Genomic DNA, 19,153 nt, shown 5'->3' with positions numbered 1-19,153 from the left:
CTAGACCCTAGTTAGTTGCAACGACCACGGATATACACAGAAGCCACATTTGATCAATGTTTGAAGGACATTATCAAAGGAAGATTTGAGTTGGAACTTGTTAATTGCCTTGCTGGGGGTAAAGGACCTTAACATCAAGCTTGTCACTCAGAGATATGTGTTTGCTAGAAATGCAATAGCAGCGCTCAAAGTGAAAGCTAAAACCCTGTTGTTAATAAATATCCAGGTGTTAACACAAACCAAGTTAGGCTAAGTGAGGTAGAAGTTGTGTCCGCAATTATATAAAAAGCTTAATTAATATTGCTAGCAAACAACACGGACAGATTCCATCCAGGTGTTAACATAGCAGCGCTCAAAGTGAAAGCTAAAACCCTGTTGTTAATAAATATCAAGGTGTTAACGCAAACCAAGTTAGGCTAAGTGAGTTAGAAGTTGTGTCCACGATTATATAAAAAGCTTAATTAATTTTGCTGGCAAACAACACGGACAGATTCCATCCATTGTAGTTCATAATTTGAACATTTAGCTTTTACGTCTTAGTCCAGAAAGATGACATGGGATCAATTTCTGAATAACTTTCCCAAGGCCGGCAATGATTGTTTCATTTGCTTAACCATCGGAAAACTAGAAAGGTACATTGTTATTTGCAGGGCAAATCATTAGAAAACAATAAAGAACATAATTTCGTAACCATCATATTTATGTTGCCATGATTGGTAAAATAAAAACCCCAGAATGATTGGAATATAAGGAAGAGAAATCAATATATGTATCTAAAGCATGATTTACAAAGGATAAGCCTAAATTTGATCTCCTAACACAAAAAATACATGACATGACACTCATAGTCAAAGCCGCATGTAATGACACAAAAAGCAAACATGGTAACATACATATATATTAATTTGTACCACATCCTCGTAGTCTTCTTTATTATGTCCTCATGTCAATTTTTTGTCCTTCTCTTTCTGACGCGATACTACTTCCCTGAACAAAATTAAAAAAATCTAATTAATGATGAAGCTTAGGATTGCAAAATGCAGATGTAAAACAAATATCGCAGAAAACTGGAGTCACACCATTTCACCTTCTTTACAAATCCCTAGTCAATTATTTGAACTGTCAACAAACAAGTAGAAAAATGAACTAACTGCCTATTATATAAATTTCGCACAACTACGCGGATCCAAAACATGACTAAGTGCAGAAGCCTCAGAATCAGAACACTGCATAGAAGTGAACAATACATTTCTTTATTAAATACTAAAATTACTCTGAACATTACACATAAGTAATACATTCAATGAAATTAATGACTAAGTTATTAAATTATATTATTAGAACCATGCTCAATTAGTAGGTCAGATAATGGGAAAATGCTCAAATATATAACACCACATGTAACCTTTTCTCTACCGGTTCATGGAAAAGAAATTTGTTGGCTCTTGCTTTTTCCATGGTCAATTAAAAAGCGATTCCTAGTGTTCCATATGCATAATATAAAAACATGAACAAATTGTAAATAGAATTTATGTATATCATATACTTTGATGCATACTTGGAAAAAGTTCACATTTTGACCATATACTTTATATTAACAGCACATATGCCACATTTGGAAGCTAATGCAGACTGCAGAGTAGTTGAATCAAATAGTGAGCAACTCCAAATTTTACACACAAAATCTAAATGATTGGAACTCACATTTTCCACAGAAAATCCAAATGATTCAAATCATTGAAATAATAAAATATGAAAATATACATGACTTATCGCTGTTCCAGATTATCTTCGTGTGTTTCAGACTATATACAGAAACTTAATAACAAACAAATGATTGTTTGTCCTTAACACTGCTTGTGATATATAATCACTATATTAACACATTGAAACTGATAATATAAGGAAAACATTTATGGCTTAACAGCTGCAATTAAGACAATTTATGAAAGAGTTCGGAACTCTATAATGATCGATCATACCTTTTAGGCACACCTCTATATTCTCTTTCAATGTTTTGGTTATCTAATCCCGGATTTAGTTTACTCGGTTATTCCATTTACATAAATCACAATTATCTGCAAAGACAAGCTATTGATGTATTTTACACCAAATTATAGTTCTCAGTTTTAAAGAGACAGACTGCATAACTTGAGCTTTGAAAAATATCTTTTCATCCCTACAAAAATTCCAGTTTGGGATTTGAAAAAAGATTCAATATATATAGCCACATACGTAACATCGTTGAGTAAAAAAACACATAAAAATAGAACTGCTGAGAAACATAATGTTACTGCAAGATAAATATCAGCACAAAGTCTTTTGATATCATGTGAAGTCATAAATATATCATTGTTTCAAAACTGTGAAATCATAACTGTATCAGAACCAAGAATTAGTGAATGATGGAATAAAGAATGAAACAGTGTGTTCAGCTGAGCCGATAATTATTCTTTTTCCTATGATTCAACTATGTCTAGATCACAGATTTTGGATTAAATAAGCTATCAGGAAAATTACCGCCTTGGATTGGGGAAGACTTACCGCAGTTGTATGCTCTAATCCTAGAATCTAATAGGTAATATGAAAGCTTACCTTATGAAATATGTCATCTGTCGAAGCTTTATTTCTTAGATCTGTCCATAAATCATATTTTGGGGACTATCCCTACATGCTTCTACAATTTTACTACCATGATCCGAAAGGAATATGAAAACACTGAGCATGCCTACTCTCCTAATGATTCATTAATCATCAGTCCTTAAGCACGAGGTCTCTGGTTATAGAAGGAGCTGGCAGACCATCCTATAATTATGTTGATGTATTGGCAAGATGGGAAGGACAGGATTTTGAGTACGAAAGCAATTTTACGTATCTGAAGATAATCAATTTGTCGTCCAATGGAATAATGGATTGACCGGAGAAATTCCTATAGGTATAACCAGACTTGTAGAACTCAACGGGATTAATTTGTCAGGAAATAGATTTAGTGGGAATGTTCCGCTCCAGATTGACCAATTAAAAAAATCTAGAATGCTTAGGCTTGTCCAAGAACAAATTTTCAGATGAAACACCTCCAGGCATGTCGGGATTTAATTTTCTAGCATATCTGGACCTCTCTAACAATTTTGGGGAAGAATACCATCAGGCACTCAACTACAAGGATTCGATATTTCCATATATGAGGGGAACACAGGACTCTGTGGTAAACAACGAGATTGATTTTGATAGAGAAGACAGTGATAAGAGATGGCTTTACGTAAGTGCATCACTTGGTTTCAGAATACATTTTGGGGCTTCATTGGTTATTTAGTTCTAAACCGTTGTTGGAGACATGCATAATTCACATCTCCGCACAAGTTGAAAGCTGTGCGCTTCGTAAAACTGCAGAGGAATGCTTGAGGCTTTGTGCTGATGATCTACTTGGTTAAGTTTACAAGTAGATGATGATAAATTCCCACTAGATGTGGAAGATCTGCCACAGAGCAATAGCTCAGATGTAAGCTTGTGAGTGAAAACAAACTTCAAACTGAGGCAGTTATGAACACAAATTTATATCAACTACTCCCGCCTCAAACGGATAGACCAATATTTCTAGGTCCGTTAAATAGTTTACTTTTTGTCAGGTTTTATCATCTCCTAGAAGGCATTATCGTAAGAAAAGCCGGTTTAGATTACTTAAATGTAGTGTTGTACGGCTGATAAGCTAGGCTTCTACACTGTGGGGATGTATGCAACTCACTGGCATTCAGGATCGACTCAAGATCTAGAGAACAATGAATATGGGTAATATCAATCATAAGGTTGCAAACTGTTTGGCATACAAACCAAGATACATTTTTTAGCACTATAAAGTAGCACCCAAATTAATCCACAACTTTGATCAAATCTAATTATATTAGTACACAACAAGTAGGCGCAAGTTATCTGCTCTACAACCAAAGAGCCAAAACAAACATGTATTTTTGACTTAAATTTTGACCATTCACATAGTATTTCGTATTTGTAATTATAACCAATCACAAAATCAGTCACCAGTAGGAAGCAAATTATCATTACTTCACGATTTATTATTTTTTCCCTCATGTGACTGTCTGACCGAAGATCTCCTTCTTCCCCTTCACCAATCATAAAGACACTTTTTACTTTGTTTACAAAGAAAAATTAAAATTCTTAGTCCTTAATTAGTCATTCAAATACTTTATTTAGTTGCTAATATTGAATCAATAACCGGGTGCATATTTGACGAGAAAATCTTTGTCCTTCTATTAAGGGCGTAAGGCAATACCATTAGATTAAGCGCTCTTTGATATGGTATCCTATATATAAAAAGGAATCGTCTTTATGATCCCGTACAACCCTTAAATAGATATAATGTGTAGTGAAGTCTGAAGCGAAACACGTTGAGTGAAGGGTATAATCAAAAAATCATTCAAGAACTTTTTAAACATATTAGATTCAAGGAGACCCCTGCAGAAACATACTTAAGGGTCCTAAAACTGTTTGACGTCCACAGAGAAAAAACAAATTGATTATTCCATACTTGTATATCCTACAATAGATTTCAACAATGTACAAATTCTATTAGAACTAAAATCAAACAGTTTGTGTGCTACCAATGGGATAACCAGCTATATTAAATCTTGGTTGCCAAACAATTTTTGGGGGGTAATCTACATAAAATGCAGTTCAGTGACAAAAAGAATGATTGAACAATTGAAGTAGCTGAAGTTCACATGTTTTGAGCAGTGAGCACATGCAACCAAATTCTAATGACATAAAAGCAACCCATCCAGTCCTTACAAAATATTAAATTGTTTAAATTTTAGGCTTTAAGAACTTAAAGTAATTGGTTACCAAGGTTGTCGGTTTATATTAGTATAGAAACAGAATCTTATAACTGATTGCTTATAAATGACATTGGGGAAGATGCTTGATGAACACTTGGTATTTTCTATTTCACTTTTAGCAGACATCGCAGAGAAAAGCCAACTGGACTAGACAGAAAATTTCTAGTACCAACAGAACACAGGAATTGTATAGAAAAACATTAGACTAGCAGCTAAATAAGTAGTAAAATATGTCAACCGAAAATAAAGGGAAAAAAAATGAAAACAAAGTTCAACAATACTAAGATCAAAACCTCAATGCTTTTTTAACTTATGGATAACTAATCTAACTCCATTATAGTGACTGCCCAAAGTCCTAAACTATCTAACGAATGCAGTAATGCGCCCATGTAACAGTCTTTATCAGATAACTTCAAAACAATTATACTAATATTTGAAAGTAGAATACAATATAAAAGCATCAAATGGGGAATTAGATAATGAGTTTGTTCATGGTTCCCATCCAGTTTAAAAACCACGTTAAACTGAAGACAATTACGAAGAACAATATAAGAATGATGCACCGACATACATATTCAACTCGCAAACCAAGAAGCACACGTACCATGATCTAACGATGAATATTAAGCATAGCCTTAGCCTCACTCTGCTCCTCCAACAAATTGTCACTAGCATACTTGCTCAAAAGCTCCAACTTCTTCTTCTCCACAATCATCTTCTCAATCTCACTCTCATCCGGCAATGGCACGTGCACCATGAACTCCTTCTCCCCACTCTCCCTCTCCTTGATCTCTCTCTCCCTCCTCTCCTCTTCAACCACATCCTCCTCTTCCTCCCTCAAAAACTCCTTGACAGCATCCCCTCCACTCTTAACCCCTCGTCTCGCCTCCCTCTTAATGGCTTCCATCTCCTCCCACTCCCTAACCTTGTCAGCCCTCATCCTCTTCTCGGCGCCCACCTCCAGCTTCTCCAAAACCCCATCCTCATCATCCCTATAGCCATAATAACTGGCATCAATCCTCTTATATATATCATACCGAGTACGCCTCTTGCGCAACTCGGGAGGCTTGTCAAACAACTCCTTAACACCGGGTAACTTCTTGGCAGCACCAAAATACCTATACCCCGGGCCACGGCCACTGGGATTCGGAACATCAACAATATTCCCATCCAAATCAGTCATTTTTGCAGAATGCCTAGTGTAATTAGGCCCACCAAGCTCAATTATTCTGCGTTCCCAATGTAATTTCTCGCGCAAAAGCTTGTTAATTTCATCATTAAGATCACGAAGACGGTGCTCACCTAAACCCTCGTTCTGGATTTCGGTGACTTTCCGACCGATTTCACGCATGATTTGCTGCCTCCACTTGTCGGCTTCGGACAAATCGCGGCACTCGGAAGCTAAGAATGGGCGGCGCTCTTTGGGCTTCTTCTTCTCCTCGTTTTTCATGGTGATGAATCGATTGAGCATCGATTGGGCTTTTTCTTCGTTACGCGCCATTGGAATGAATTTGATTGATGTGTGTTAGTGCGTGTAATTGCCTAATTGCAGAGCAAAACCCTAGACAGAGCTTCTGCGAGTTCAAGGTTTAGTTGTAGCTTCAAATTTCAATCCAATCCTCGGTGGATTCAGTTATAATATTATTAGTACTAGCCTAAAACCCGTGCAAAGCACTAGGGGTGAACATAAACCCGTTCAACCCGCTAACCCAACCCAAACCAACTTTTTTTAGGCCGATTAACCCGACCCATTTAAAACCGAAAAATAAATGGGTTAGTTTTTAAAAAACCCGATAAAATTGGGTTGGGTTAGGTTTTTACAGATTTTAACCCTAACTAACCCAACCCAACCCGATTATATATGTGTATGTATATAATATTTACATACCTATCTTACATTTTTGAGTTTATCCTCATGAATCTTTAATCTGAATTTGATTTATCTAGGGTGTGTCTATACATTTACAATAATAATATGAATAATTTTAAGTATCTCGATAACTATAAATGTAAATGATGACTTTTGGAATTTGAACATGGTTAATGATCTAAACTGATATACAACTTATAAATAAGAGTCCATAACTGAGGGTGTATACAACAATTTTCTATTATTTCACCATTGTTCAAATGTTTCACTAATGTAATATGCTTCCCTCTTTAATGAAAAACTTACGCATCGACTAATATTAGTGAATGATTCATAGAAACTGAATAACTATAAATATGTATGCTAATTGTTACTAGCTATCGACGTGCGAGTGAGTATATTTTTTTTTCCTATCCCGATGAATGACTAAATTTTTATTAATTATTATTTTCGCATGTTTAACCCAAACCAATCCGAACCAACCCGAATTAATTGGGTTGGGTAGGGTTGGGTTACATAATTTTTTTTCAGTTAATGGGTTAAATTTTTATTAACCCGCACTAATTGGGTTGGGTCGTTTTTTTCTAAAAACCCGCCCAACCCAACCCATGTTCACCCCTACAAAGCACGGATGTTTTTATTTTTCACAATTTTTTAATATTATTAAATTGTTTAGAAAAATTTTGTATTTTTTATAAATTAATTAGTCACATAAAATAATGAGGTTCTTTGATTATTTATGTTTTAGATATTATTGATGAAAGTGTATGTTTAAATTTAAAGATAAGAAGCATGGGAAAATTGGAATAAAATAAGTCAAAAGGAAAAAATATCAGATATTTGTTAAAAATTTCTTGTGATATTAATATAATTGAAATTTATACTAATGACACAAGAATTTTCTGTAAATAAAGGTAGGTCGATCTAATCCTTGATTAGGAGCAGAGTTCAAAATCATTAACAAACATCTCGATCGAGATCTCACCATAAATTATATTCTAAAGCTTTTTAAGCAATTAAAATACAAAGTGTCCTAGTTGCAGAAACCAAATATAGAAACCAAACTGTCAAGATCAGAGCTGCAAATTTCTCAAGTTGGTTGCTGAATCTTGTACCAGCGACCAAAAAGCCTTGTCGCTCTGTTCTCAGATGCAAGAACTACTATTGGACCCTAAACCAGAGAATGGATGCCAATTGTTGCTACATCAGATGTCAAGTTTGTGTTTCCAACTCCAGAAAAATACAGCAAACTCGGAAGGAGATTAGATGGAGGCGCCAAAGTTGTGAATGAGCTTCAGGCTTAGGAATATTTCTGTGCTGGCTGAGATGCTAAGCTGCCTTTTCCATTCCATCTCCATGTAGATTTTTGTAACTCTAGTAGATGTGTTATATAATATGGGAAGAACAACATTCATTTTTACTACTGTAAAATGCTAATCCATTGTCATGGATTTCATGCCATTACATTAAGTAAACACTATGTTACTAAAGGATGCAGGATATGGGTACCCAGACTAGTTCCTTATTCGTGCCGATCATACCACAAACCACATTCATGTCCTGTACTATTCTGAACTGAAGTGCAACGGCAAAATTGAAGAGTCCAGTAACAGATAGTATTATCAAGATTTAGCAAATTAGTTCTTCTCAGTAATTTGGCAAATTAGTTCTTCTCAGCAAAATTGAATAGTATATATGATTTTCATGTTTTTTGCAGTTATTGTGTAACAATATTCTTACATGACATCACCTTAGGATTCTGCATTGCAAGCCTAGTCTTCTCTCTGATCTTCCGTAGTGTTTCTATAAATGCAACAGAGGTTATTTATAAAAATGACAAATGGCATAACAATTCTAATATACTCTAATTTTGATTTCAAGTTTATTAATGTTGTTATCTACCTGGAGTATGTTTCATGCCTTTATTCCATGGTATATTTCCTTTATTTGCTTCAAACGACTTCCGGATACAGAAGTCATGGCCAGTGGATATATCTAGACTATACACAATCCAGGAGGTTGCGAGTCTAAGGAACTATATATAAACATATATTAGATACAAACAAATACTAAATTACAATGTGATTTCTTCTGTGGTAAGTAGTCGTATGAAGTCTACAAAAAAAATAAAACAGACAAGAAGACAACTTAATATGAGCAACCATACCTGGCCTGCTGAAATCAGATAGGCCAAAATCTATGATCTTCAATGGGGCATCCTCGTCTCTTGCCGCGAAAAGAAAGTTTTGCCAATTGATTAAGTTAGTAGCTTGGTTGGGAGTGACTGACGGTACAAACAGAGAGGATAAAGTGAATTCCTGTGTGCTTTTCACCTTGAGTGAATTACAAGATGAATCCAAGTCATATAAGCAACTAATACTTTAAAAACACTACAATGTATTAAACTAATACCTCCGGTTTCAGATCACGGTGCACAACACCTTGTAGATGACAGAAGGCAACCACTCTTAGTATCTGCACAATAATGGTTTTAGCGTCGTCCTCTGCATATCCTCCACCCCTGTTGAAAAACAATGGCAAGGTTTAGTTCGACTGGAAAGCATCAAATTCGATACTAAGAAATACCAGCACCGCTGGTACAAATATATTTACAATTCTTGAAATAATCACCTTGACAAAATCCGATCTAGTAACTCTCCACCTTCACATAGTCTGTTAAGGGAAAAATAAACAAATGCATCAGTTTCCGGTACTATAAAATATTGACAGAGGAAATCCAATATCAATTAGAAAATGCACCCCTAATATAAAAAAAAGGGAAGAATATGGTTGTACTTCTAATGAAAAGAAGGCTCTAACTAAACCATGTAAGCTCCAGCTTGAGCTCTTGCTAATACTGCCTAGCGTCAAATATCCCGATTACCAAGCATGAAATGATGTGTCTATTTATTCGGCTACAATTAAATTTCTTGTTTCTTGAATAGAGATCTTGATATTTATCAAAAAGGGACAATAAGAAATAAAGTGAATAGAATATGACAGAGCATCATTAGAGAGGCAAACGATGGACTTCATAGGTTGTAAAGCTGATCAAGTATATTACTGTAAAGATCATTTGATAACATTTGGTTGTAAAGATCATCTTAGACACAAACCAGTGGATGGGGAAACAAATTTGAAGCACTCAGGATGTTAAAGATTCATCACTTTTTACATAAATATCTATTCTATAAATGGTTCGTGTAAAAAGCTTAGTCTTTTAGCCTGTGGCAAAAATAAAAGGGAAAAGTGATAGCACAAGGGTGGTTTTAAATCCCAGGGAAATGAGCTATACTTGTTTATTTTTTATTTTAATATCTATCAATTTAGATTAGTACTTTCGATCATATGATGTATCAAAAATTCAGAAGCCAGTTACAAGTACAGTTGGAGCTATTTAGCACTGTACATTAGGGGGTAACTACACCTTAGCCTCATATTACATATGCAATTTGACCCCATCGACAATTATGTTAGCTACGCCACTGCTTGAAAGGGGGGAATATATTTGAGTAACCCACAACACTGGCATAGATTATTATTATGGTTCAGTTTCAGCCTAATATGCATTGCAAAATGTATAATATAAAATTTTACAAGAATTATAAAATTCAAAGGATAAGTAGCTTCAGTGAATGAAAGTGATTCATATCAGCAATATAGGGTCTACATTCCTTACATATAACCATGTAGGAAAAAAATTCATAATCTGTGCCTGCAATGAATATTCAGGTAAACAGAGAACATAAAAACGTACCATTTGATGACCTGAGCGAGGACTAGGACATCCCTTATAATTTAGTTGTTCCCATTGATTGGTTTTCAAGTCCAACATCCAGAAGTCCTGGAAGAAACGAAGTCCAAAAGCAAAATTCCAAACACAAAAACAATGTATAAGTGCAGATCTGCAGAAAGAAAGCAATTTATGTAATAGGTAATACAGTTTCTACCTTGTAGTGGTGGAAACGCTCTTGATTAGGAGAGGTAAATTCACCACCTATGAACCAACAAACCAGAATCCCATATCAATCCACAGGAAAGTGCGAGAACGTTTATTTATAGACTTGTGCATGCCCATTAGCCAAAGAGAGATAAATACATTATTGTATGCATGCATTGTACATATGACTGTAAATAGCTATTTTACCATATATATAAAGATAGTTCTTCCAAGCAACAGCCTGATGAGCACTACGAGGAGGTGGGCTGTTAGGGCTAGATATTAATTTCCACTCATTCTTGTCTACATCGTAGCGATAAAGATCACCATATACATATGTCTGCAGTAACCCAATGTCATGTATTCAGTTCCAAACAAGACAAATTCATCAACACTCCAACTAACCTGTATATTGGCATATCACACTCGAAACATTTTTTATTTATTCTTACCTTGTTGCCATTGTAAAATTCGCCACCGTATAATATCAATTCCGTCTCTTTTAAAGGATTAATACATAACTACACGAAAACACCAAAATTAGTTTGAGCCGCAAACAAAAGACGTTATCAAACACATCAAATCAATGAAAAACAGACTCCATTTCATGCTTAAAACTACTAATTACCGAGCAGTTGAATCGAGGAGACTGCGCCGGCACACATTATCTTCAACATGAACTTCTTTCTTCTTCGATTCCTCTTTTTGTATATTCAACTGCTCAGGCATAACCAAAGACACACATAAACACATCAAATTCAAGCAAAAACATAACGCACACATAATTGTATATTGAAAGAGTAACAAGATGCTAGAAACTTGATACTTCATAACTGACTAAACACATTTGACTACGAACTGAAATGTAATCTCCCTCTCCCTCTCTCAACTGAACCTTACTCATAAAAACACAATTTCAGCAAATAAGGAAAGCTCAGAAACATAGCAAACACTTACAATACGAAAGGATGAAGCTCGTGTAAAGCAAAACCAGCTAGAACTCCATGATCGGCAAAATTGTTCCTGGTTCCTATTTATCAATTAGCAATTACTCTTATAGGCAGAAGGTGGAGCATTATTTTTTTGCTAATATACTATATCTTCTTATTTGCTGGTATATATAGACATTGAAGGATCTAAGTGATCTGAAGGCTAAGGTTTCTAGTGCTTAAGCTGCTGTCATACTGTTAGGAAGGAGTATAATGGTGAAAGTAAAAAGCTAAAAGAATTGCAGGCTCAGTTCATGTTTCCGAAGATGGAATCCTATATTATACTACTAAATACTAATATAGAGGCAGTTTTATGAGCTACTGTATGTGTTAGTGTTGGACTGATACAGTGTAGTAGTAATCTTTGTATGATTCAGTTTTATGAGCCAGTTCTATACATTGAGTATATGTTACTAATACCATGCATTCACAGCGAGTAATATTACAGAAGCATGCCCGCAAAGTGAGACTCATGGCAATTGCCCAATATTACACATGAATCTGGCTATGTGTTACAGTAGCCCCCTTGGATGTTCCCGGTTCTAAGCCTGAAAAAACCTAGTACTACTTGGTAGTTGAGGATTAAATTTAGAGTTCAGATGTGCATTACTATTGAGTGAGTAATTTTATGTTATTATGTGAGTCTGTCACGGTGAGTTGACGTCTCAAACAACTTTCAGATCAAACAGTTTAGTTGCATCATTCATTCTCAGCTTTTTTTCATGATTTTGAGGCAGTTGACACTACCAAGAACCAAGAAAGAGCACAACAGTGATGTGCATATAAAAAGTGAATTACTTGAACACAAAGATCAAATTAATCAATCCTCATGAGCAACTAAATTAGTGAATTAAGATAAACAAACAATGAATAACAAAGAAAGCTAGTCATTCAGAACAAATAAATACATACATAACTCATATACATATACATGTATACAGAACATACCTGAAATTAAGCAGTGTTCTTGAGAGATGGAGAGAGACACAGAGCGCGAAGGTGAGTGTGTTACGAATGTTGTAGTATTTGTTTTTGTTTGCAAAACCAATATCTACGAGGAGAATGAATTTTAATAGGAAACAATTTCCAGTGTTAGTCTAGCGCGCGACGATAAAAAAAATGACCAAACCAAAAAACTAGAAGAAAAAATAGGATTCCACCCGGACTCGTGGCACTTGGCAGTACTAAAAAATTGTGGTCGTCGTGACCGAATGTTTAAGCAACACAGTAAAAAGAAGTCAACAAACGGATAATTCAAATAGAAGCATTCTCAAAGTTAAATAGCCTAGACTTTATAAAATAGTAAGGTGCATTGCAAAACGCAAGTGGTAGTGCTTGATTCAGGTAGCACCTGCAAAGCACATATGTTGAATTCCCCTATGTTTTTAAGCATAAAGCTGCTGAGTTATGGAGAATTGTTTGTCAAAAACAACTCCGAATGCAATCACATTGACTTAATTTTTCAAACAACTCTCACATCAAACACTTTACGTGCAAAGAAAGACAACAACCAGGAACCAAAGAAAGAGCACAACAAAGGCAGCTAAAAACAAAGATCAAATTAATCAATTCTTATAGGCAACTAAATTACTGAAATTTAAGATAAATAACCAATGGATAACAAACCCATATCCATATATTTTCAGAAGAGAAACTTGAAATATAATTGATTATATGTGTACGAAGAACAAACCTTCACCGAAGATGAAGTTCTTAAGAGATGGAATGATAAGTAGAATAAATGTCCAGCTACGGAGTTCGCCGAGACGGAGAGGAAGACAGAGGGCGGTGGTTCAGAGATGGAGAGGAGGTGGCTGTGGTAGAGACGGAGAGGAGGTGTATGTGGTGTGTCCTATTTGCTTTAGTCTGTACAATTAATGTACAGGAGAAAGTAGAAGTCTGAGAAGAGCAGTTGTTTATTACTAATAGGATACGAAGTAACATAAAAAAAGACCAAAAACAATTGTGAAGGAAAAGTAGGACTACAAAATATACCCATGGTGGTTTTTTATAGTATAGTATAGATTGGTACTAGTATTATTTTTACTGTTATCCAACTTCTAAATCTAACTTTTCGATGTTCTAAATTTTCCAAGAATCAAGGATATACGATGGTTTAAATATGTTGGTGTATAATTCTTAATAATTTATAGGATATACGGATATTTAAGAAAATATGTTTGTTAATATATATATATACATTAATATTCTTTCTAACCCTCTCATTTTGATATACATTTTAAAGTGTATATAATATATAAATTCATATTTTTTTAAAAAAATTTTTGTTTTGTATAAAAATATATTCATTAAATTTGTATTCAGATATAAAAAATATAAAATAATTTAACAAGCTATAAAAAAAATTAAATAAGTTAACAAACTATCTTTTGTTAGAGTTTTAAAATTTGTGTCGAGCCCACGTCCCCGATGAAAATTATTGATGAGGACATAGAGGAGTAATATTCTAAAGTAATTTAATTTATAAATTATCTTACTGATTTTTTATACACTGATATATACATGATTGAATTTAAGATTTTTTTAACGAAAATAAAAAGTTTTAGTGAAGACTTAACAACTAGCCTTCTTGTATTTTGTTTTAAATTTTAAAAAAGAATAGTCGTATTCTAATTATAAAAGCCACTTATATTTGATTATTATAAAACTCTACTTATATTTTTCTCGAACATAAAATGAATAGTAAATACATAATATTTAACTACAAAACCTAATTCTAATTAAAATAGAACATTAAAGGTATAAATTATATTTATATGTTTATATTTAAATATTATACATTAATATATTTTATCATTATGTAATTATAATCATTTATCAAATAATAAGATCTCACTGTTCGTGTAATATTCTACGATATTTAGAACGTGCAAAGAATAAAAGTCATTTCAATTACAGATTTCTTTTAGTTTTGTCAAGAAATCCAAGTTTTGGTGTCATGCATACCAAACTTGTTGTTTGCGGAGTGTCCACCGATGTTGCTATCATATATAAATTATCTGTCTTCACCTGCAACTAGCTGTATTATGTAGTTCTACTGTCAATCAATTTACAGTAACTTTTCCTTATTTTGCTGTCATTCCAATGGGCGACTTGAGGCATGAACCAATCAATGAACTTTTTTCAAGAATATTCTTATTACATGATATTTATTGTAAAACTACAAAGACATACTCTGGTTGTGACAGTATGTTATACTTAGAATAAACTAAGTAAATAAAATGTTAGGTTGACTGTATCTATCACCCATAGATCCTAACACCCGGGTTATAAGCTAGTATTATATATACACGCACACACTTAATATAATAATCTTAGCCGTTTATCAAATAATAAATTCTAACAATTTATTTTGCGCTAACAGGGTTGCGCATAATCTAGCTCGCATACCTTGTACGCTAAATATCTTCATTGATTTATTGTCTCCTCCATCATGTGTGTTGGAGACACTCTTGTCGGATGTTTGATTTTAATAGAAATCTCCTTTGTTTCAAAAAAGGGTTGCGCATAATCTAGCTCGCATACCTTGTATGCTAAACAGCTTCATTGATTTATTGTCTCCTCCATCATGTATGTTGGAGACACTCTTGTCGGATGTTTGATTTTAATAGAAATCTCCTTGTTAATCAAATATTATTATTTAAAAGTTCATATGCATTCGAAGGTAATATTCCAAACAATCAAATTATCTTTCTTATGTGTACTATTTATAAAGTTATAATTATATAAAAAATTATATTTGATTTAGACATAGAAAGTATATGTTCGCCCACAAATAATATCCTTTTTGTAAAATCCGTTTTTGCTTGTGTAATTGTGTTAGTCTTTCCGGGCTGTCAGAGTACCATCTTTCTCCAAGAGAAAAGAAGATGCCCTGTTATGTTTAAATTATTTTCAGGGTGGCCAAAGATATGATGGAGCCACTTAAGTCATCTTTGCATGAGTTTCTATGCTTTTGTCAATTCACTGTGGCACATTTTATAGACAGCTAATTGCTAAACATCAAAGCTTCATCAGTTCAGCTAGGTATCATGCATGCCCAGGCAAGTGGCAATACACTTATATAGTGTCAAAAATAAGTAAAACACAAGATGCAATAGTCATGAAACTCCACTTAGAAAACTTGGTGTTCAAAATTACCAAACCATAACTAGGAAACTACCAACATAGTACATGAAACTGAAAAGAAAACAAAATGACAGCAATCAACCAACACTAAAAAGTTCCATCATAGCAACACCCTGCAATCAGTTCAACTGCCACAAGGTGGCAACTTCAGCAGGCTCAGTGTTCAACAGAAGTATATAACATACATATTTTAAAATAAAAAATAAATTCATCATTTTGACATTATATTCATGGCCTTATCCATCATGGTTTGACATTCTCAGCACATGCTTCACTCTCTGTGTTCTTCTCTTCGGTGATCGCTTTCTCTTCTTCTATCTTGGTCTCCTCAGCTGCCTTTGTTATTAGGATCTCACTTGCTGATGTTTCAAGAGGAACAAATGCTTTTTCTTCCACAAGTTCAGTTTTTTCTCCTGCAGACTCAACTTCAATTGATTCGGATATTGGAGTTTTGACAGCTTTGTCATGCTCTTCAATCTTCTTCTCCTCAACTGCCTCTGTTTCCTGGAGCTCGGTAGCTGATGCTGCCTCAATTTCTTTGTCTGCTCCATTCTCAGAGACAGCACATACGATAGGTGTCGATTCTTCAGTCTCCACCTTAGAAGGAACATTGACTACAGGTATTGCTTTCTCTACCAAAATTTCAGTTTTCTCAGGAGCTGCTTCAACCTCAATTGCTTTTTCTGCTTCGAGTTCAGCTGGAGCATCAACAGTTGGTGTTGAAGTTGTTTCTAGTGATATTTCAGATATTTTGGTATCTTTTTCAGCTTCACATGCCTCCTCTTTCACCAGCTCTGGCTGAATTTTATCATTTTCAGAGGAGACTTTCACGTCTTCACTCTAACACAAGCAAAAGAGATTGACACATTTAAAGACTAAAAGAGCATAATATTTATCTGGAATGCCGGACACAAGATTTTGGATTAAAGACTATCTGAGATGGGAAAGAATTATGAACAAAGTCCTCAACCTGGTATTCAGTTCAGTCCCATTTCAAAAAAAAAAATCCAAGGTATCTCTATAAAGGATCTTCTAAATTTCTTCTAAAATTGTAAAATTATAACCACTCCTTGCATAAAAAAGATATAATGTCATATAGAGGCCCGAGTGAAATATAAATTTTTTTAACTTCACATCTGTAATGATCGCAGTGATGATTGCATAGATATCTATATCATGCACAACCTAATTGTTTTAAGAAAACACTTGCTAAATAGCATACTCTGCTAGAGCAAGACAAATATCCAACATGGTTTTTGACATATGTACAAAATTAATCCATTTGCAAAACACAGAACCCTATAATACTATACAATCATTTAGATCTTGCTAAAAAACAAGATTACTAGGTGATGAGAAAATATAACGGAGGAATAAGAATCTTTAGACTGGTGTGTGATGCCAACAGGACAGTGGAGACAACATATAAGACTAAGCAACTTGGACAAGTATCCTAAAATATGCAAGTATACAGGGCAACCATAAAATTAACTAAATTGACAACTAATTTAAAATAAAATAAATAGGTGTCACTGGTCCCTGGCATCATCAGACAGGTCAACTTGTCTCATTGCTTTAAACACATTACAGCAAAGCCGTTAGGACTTAGGTGCCGCTCTGCCGGCACGACATATTCAATACTAAAGGGGCCATGACTTCACAACATACTTTGACTATTTAAGCTACAGGGATGTTAAAAACAAGAAAATTCAGACACCAACATAGCCAAAAAAATCACAATGCATATAACCTAAGCCACATTGAAACCGACAGTAACTGGTACACAAATTTATCGAAGGATGTCTTGTTTACATCGAAACAAATGTGTGGAATATGATTCAGAAATTTAGCGCAAAGCAAAACCACCTCCCATTCAGCATGTTTCAATAGGAAAGAAAGAAAGAAAAATGTTTTTTTCGGTAAAAATATTGCTCCCACCATAACTCTTTCTTACAAGAGTGCTGTAAAGCTAATAAAATTGGTAAGTAAACACAAACTAAAGTGAGTAGTGATTACTGATTACTCTGGGGTCACACGTTCAACTTTATATTTTCTTTTACCCAAGACCATTGGATTCCCTAATCCTACTGTCTATCTAGAACGCCTTGATTGGTCGAGTAAATTTGTACTAATCAGTAAGGTATCTGTAGGCATCTTACCATTTGTTTTCACATCACTGTTCCCTCCCAGCACGAAGTATACACCGTGCTCCCAGCGCGAAGTATACACCGGGGGACGGGGACCAGGTACAAAATTGCTCATTAAATTATTGTTTCATAAATTTTATTAATTTTTTTTCTAAATAAAAAGTTTATATCTAAACTTTTATATAAAAAAAAGCAAAAAACTGAAAATAAACTATGATAATAGACTTTATATTCATATTAAAAATGAGGATTAAATCTTAAACAAAACATGTATACAATTGAACGAGACAAAAATATAGTAACAAATAATACTTACATGTAACATCAACACCAAAGCTCGCAGTTAATCAAAAACTATTAAAAAAATAACCAATATAATTATAATTTACATTTAGTAACATATTATTCATCATTGAAGAAAAAAGTTCCTTCTCGAGTAAGTAACTTATTCTTGAAAAATAAGATAATCTCGGGTCATTGTTATTGATTAATGAAATTACCTCATTGAGGAGATTACTGAGAGAGCGTGAGTTGTCAGCAGCATAAACAACTTCCTTGGTCTCAACGACGGTGGCAGCGACAGTAAGCTCCTTACTAACAACCTCATCTTTCTCCGGCAACGGCGCCGGAGCATCAGTAGCGTCAGCCTTTGGCTTGGTTGCGCAGGCGCCCATTGTAAGTTAATATAGCTAGACTGTTTCTTTTGGGGTATTTTATTGGGAAGGTGAAAAGCGATGAGCGGAAACAAAGGAAGAGTGGTGTAATGATTTTATAGTAATGTACCTCCTATGTTAAGGTAGTATTTATAGGGCCGCTAGCTTTATTTTTGTTTTCTTCCTTTCTTGTCTGGTACCCGCTGGTATACCCCGACATTCCTATTATATTTTATATCCTGCCATTTATATAAATAATAATGCGGAGGCGGTGTGAAATTGTGAATAGTAAATTTTTAATATATTACTAAAAATTTAGAAATTATGTCTGAGCTTTGCGAACTCTCATTAAAATTGTTTAATAATTAATAAAATCAAGAGTTTTGATTTTGATTAAAAATAACTCAAAGGTATGTGTCTTTATAATATTATTAATAAATTAGTATTTGTACTAATTATAACAATTTGCTCAGGGTTTTATATTAAACTGACCACCCGTTACGATAAAATATCTCACTTAGACTCACACATCTCATCACTTAAACTTTCAAGTTG

The 19,153-nt window shown here is 34.3% G+C and overlaps 2 protein-coding genes and 1 long non-coding RNA gene across 5 annotated transcripts; all 3 read right to left on the bottom strand.

Moving 5' to 3' along the window:
• Positions 1 to 717: 717 nt before the first annotated feature.
• LOC108210614 (uncharacterized) lies at positions 718 to 6,490 on the bottom strand. The gene is made up of 2 exons (XM_017381977.2): positions 5,455 to 6,490; positions 718 to 987 (listed from the first exon to the last, which is right to left on the bottom strand). The coding sequence occupies exon 1, from the start codon at positions 6,349 to 6,351 to the stop codon at positions 5,461 to 5,463; it is 891 nt and encodes a 296-aa protein (XP_017237466.1). The 5' UTR covers positions 6,352 to 6,490; the 3' UTR covers positions 718 to 987; positions 5,455 to 5,460.
• A 1,146-nt stretch (positions 6,491 to 7,636) lies between these two features.
• Positions 7,637 to 13,538, bottom strand: LOC108212643 (uncharacterized). Of its 3 annotated transcripts, none has more exons than XR_010290000.1 (12): positions 13,343 to 13,538; positions 12,598 to 12,700; positions 11,289 to 11,377; positions 11,113 to 11,181; positions 10,868 to 11,000; positions 10,671 to 10,717; positions 10,478 to 10,564; positions 9,352 to 9,393; positions 9,133 to 9,241; positions 8,888 to 9,053; positions 8,623 to 8,755; positions 7,637 to 8,523 (listed from the first exon to the last, which is right to left on the bottom strand). It is a non-coding gene; the product is annotated as an uncharacterized LOC108212643 (long non-coding RNA). The 3 variants fall into 3 exon arrangements; XR_010289999.1 differs by having other exon boundaries at positions 8,888 to 9,004; XR_010290001.1 differs by lacking the exons at positions 12,598 to 12,700; positions 13,343 to 13,538 and adding an exon at positions 11,618 to 11,673 and having other exon boundaries at positions 8,888 to 9,004.
• A 2,328-nt stretch (positions 13,539 to 15,866) lies between these two features.
• LOC108210981 (uncharacterized) lies at positions 15,867 to 18,809 on the bottom strand. Its single transcript, XM_017382447.2, has 2 exons — positions 18,446 to 18,809; positions 15,867 to 16,638 (listed from the first exon to the last, which is right to left on the bottom strand). Exons 1-2 carry the CDS (start codon positions 18,617 to 18,619, stop codon positions 16,042 to 16,044), a joined length of 771 nt encoding a protein of 256 aa, XP_017237936.1. The 5' UTR covers positions 18,620 to 18,809; the 3' UTR covers positions 15,867 to 16,041.
• Between the last annotated feature and the right edge of the window lie 344 nt (positions 18,810 to 19,153).

The sequence above is a fragment of the Daucus carota genome, chromosome 3 (genome assembly GCF_001625215.2).
Source record: "Daucus carota subsp. sativus chromosome 3, DH1 v3.0, whole genome shotgun sequence".
In the NCBI taxonomy this organism is placed as follows: Eukaryota; Viridiplantae; Streptophyta; class Magnoliopsida; order Apiales; family Apiaceae; genus Daucus; species Daucus carota.
The sequence above is the reverse complement of the archived record's forward strand: the minus strand, read 5'-3'. Positions and strand labels throughout refer to the sequence as shown.

Coding starts and splice junctions, on each gene's coding strand:
- LOC108210614 (XM_017381977.2), bottom strand. CDS start 6,351: ATGGCGCGTAACGAAGAAAAAGCCCAATCGATGCTCAATCGATTCATC.
- LOC108210981 (XM_017382447.2), bottom strand. CDS start 18,619: ATGGGCGCCTGCGCAACCAAGCCAAAGGCTGACGCTACTGATGCTCCG. Junction 16,639..18,445: donor TCAGTAATCTCCTCAATGAG/GTAATTTCATTA, acceptor TGCTTGTGTTAG/AGTGAAGACGTGAAAGTCTC.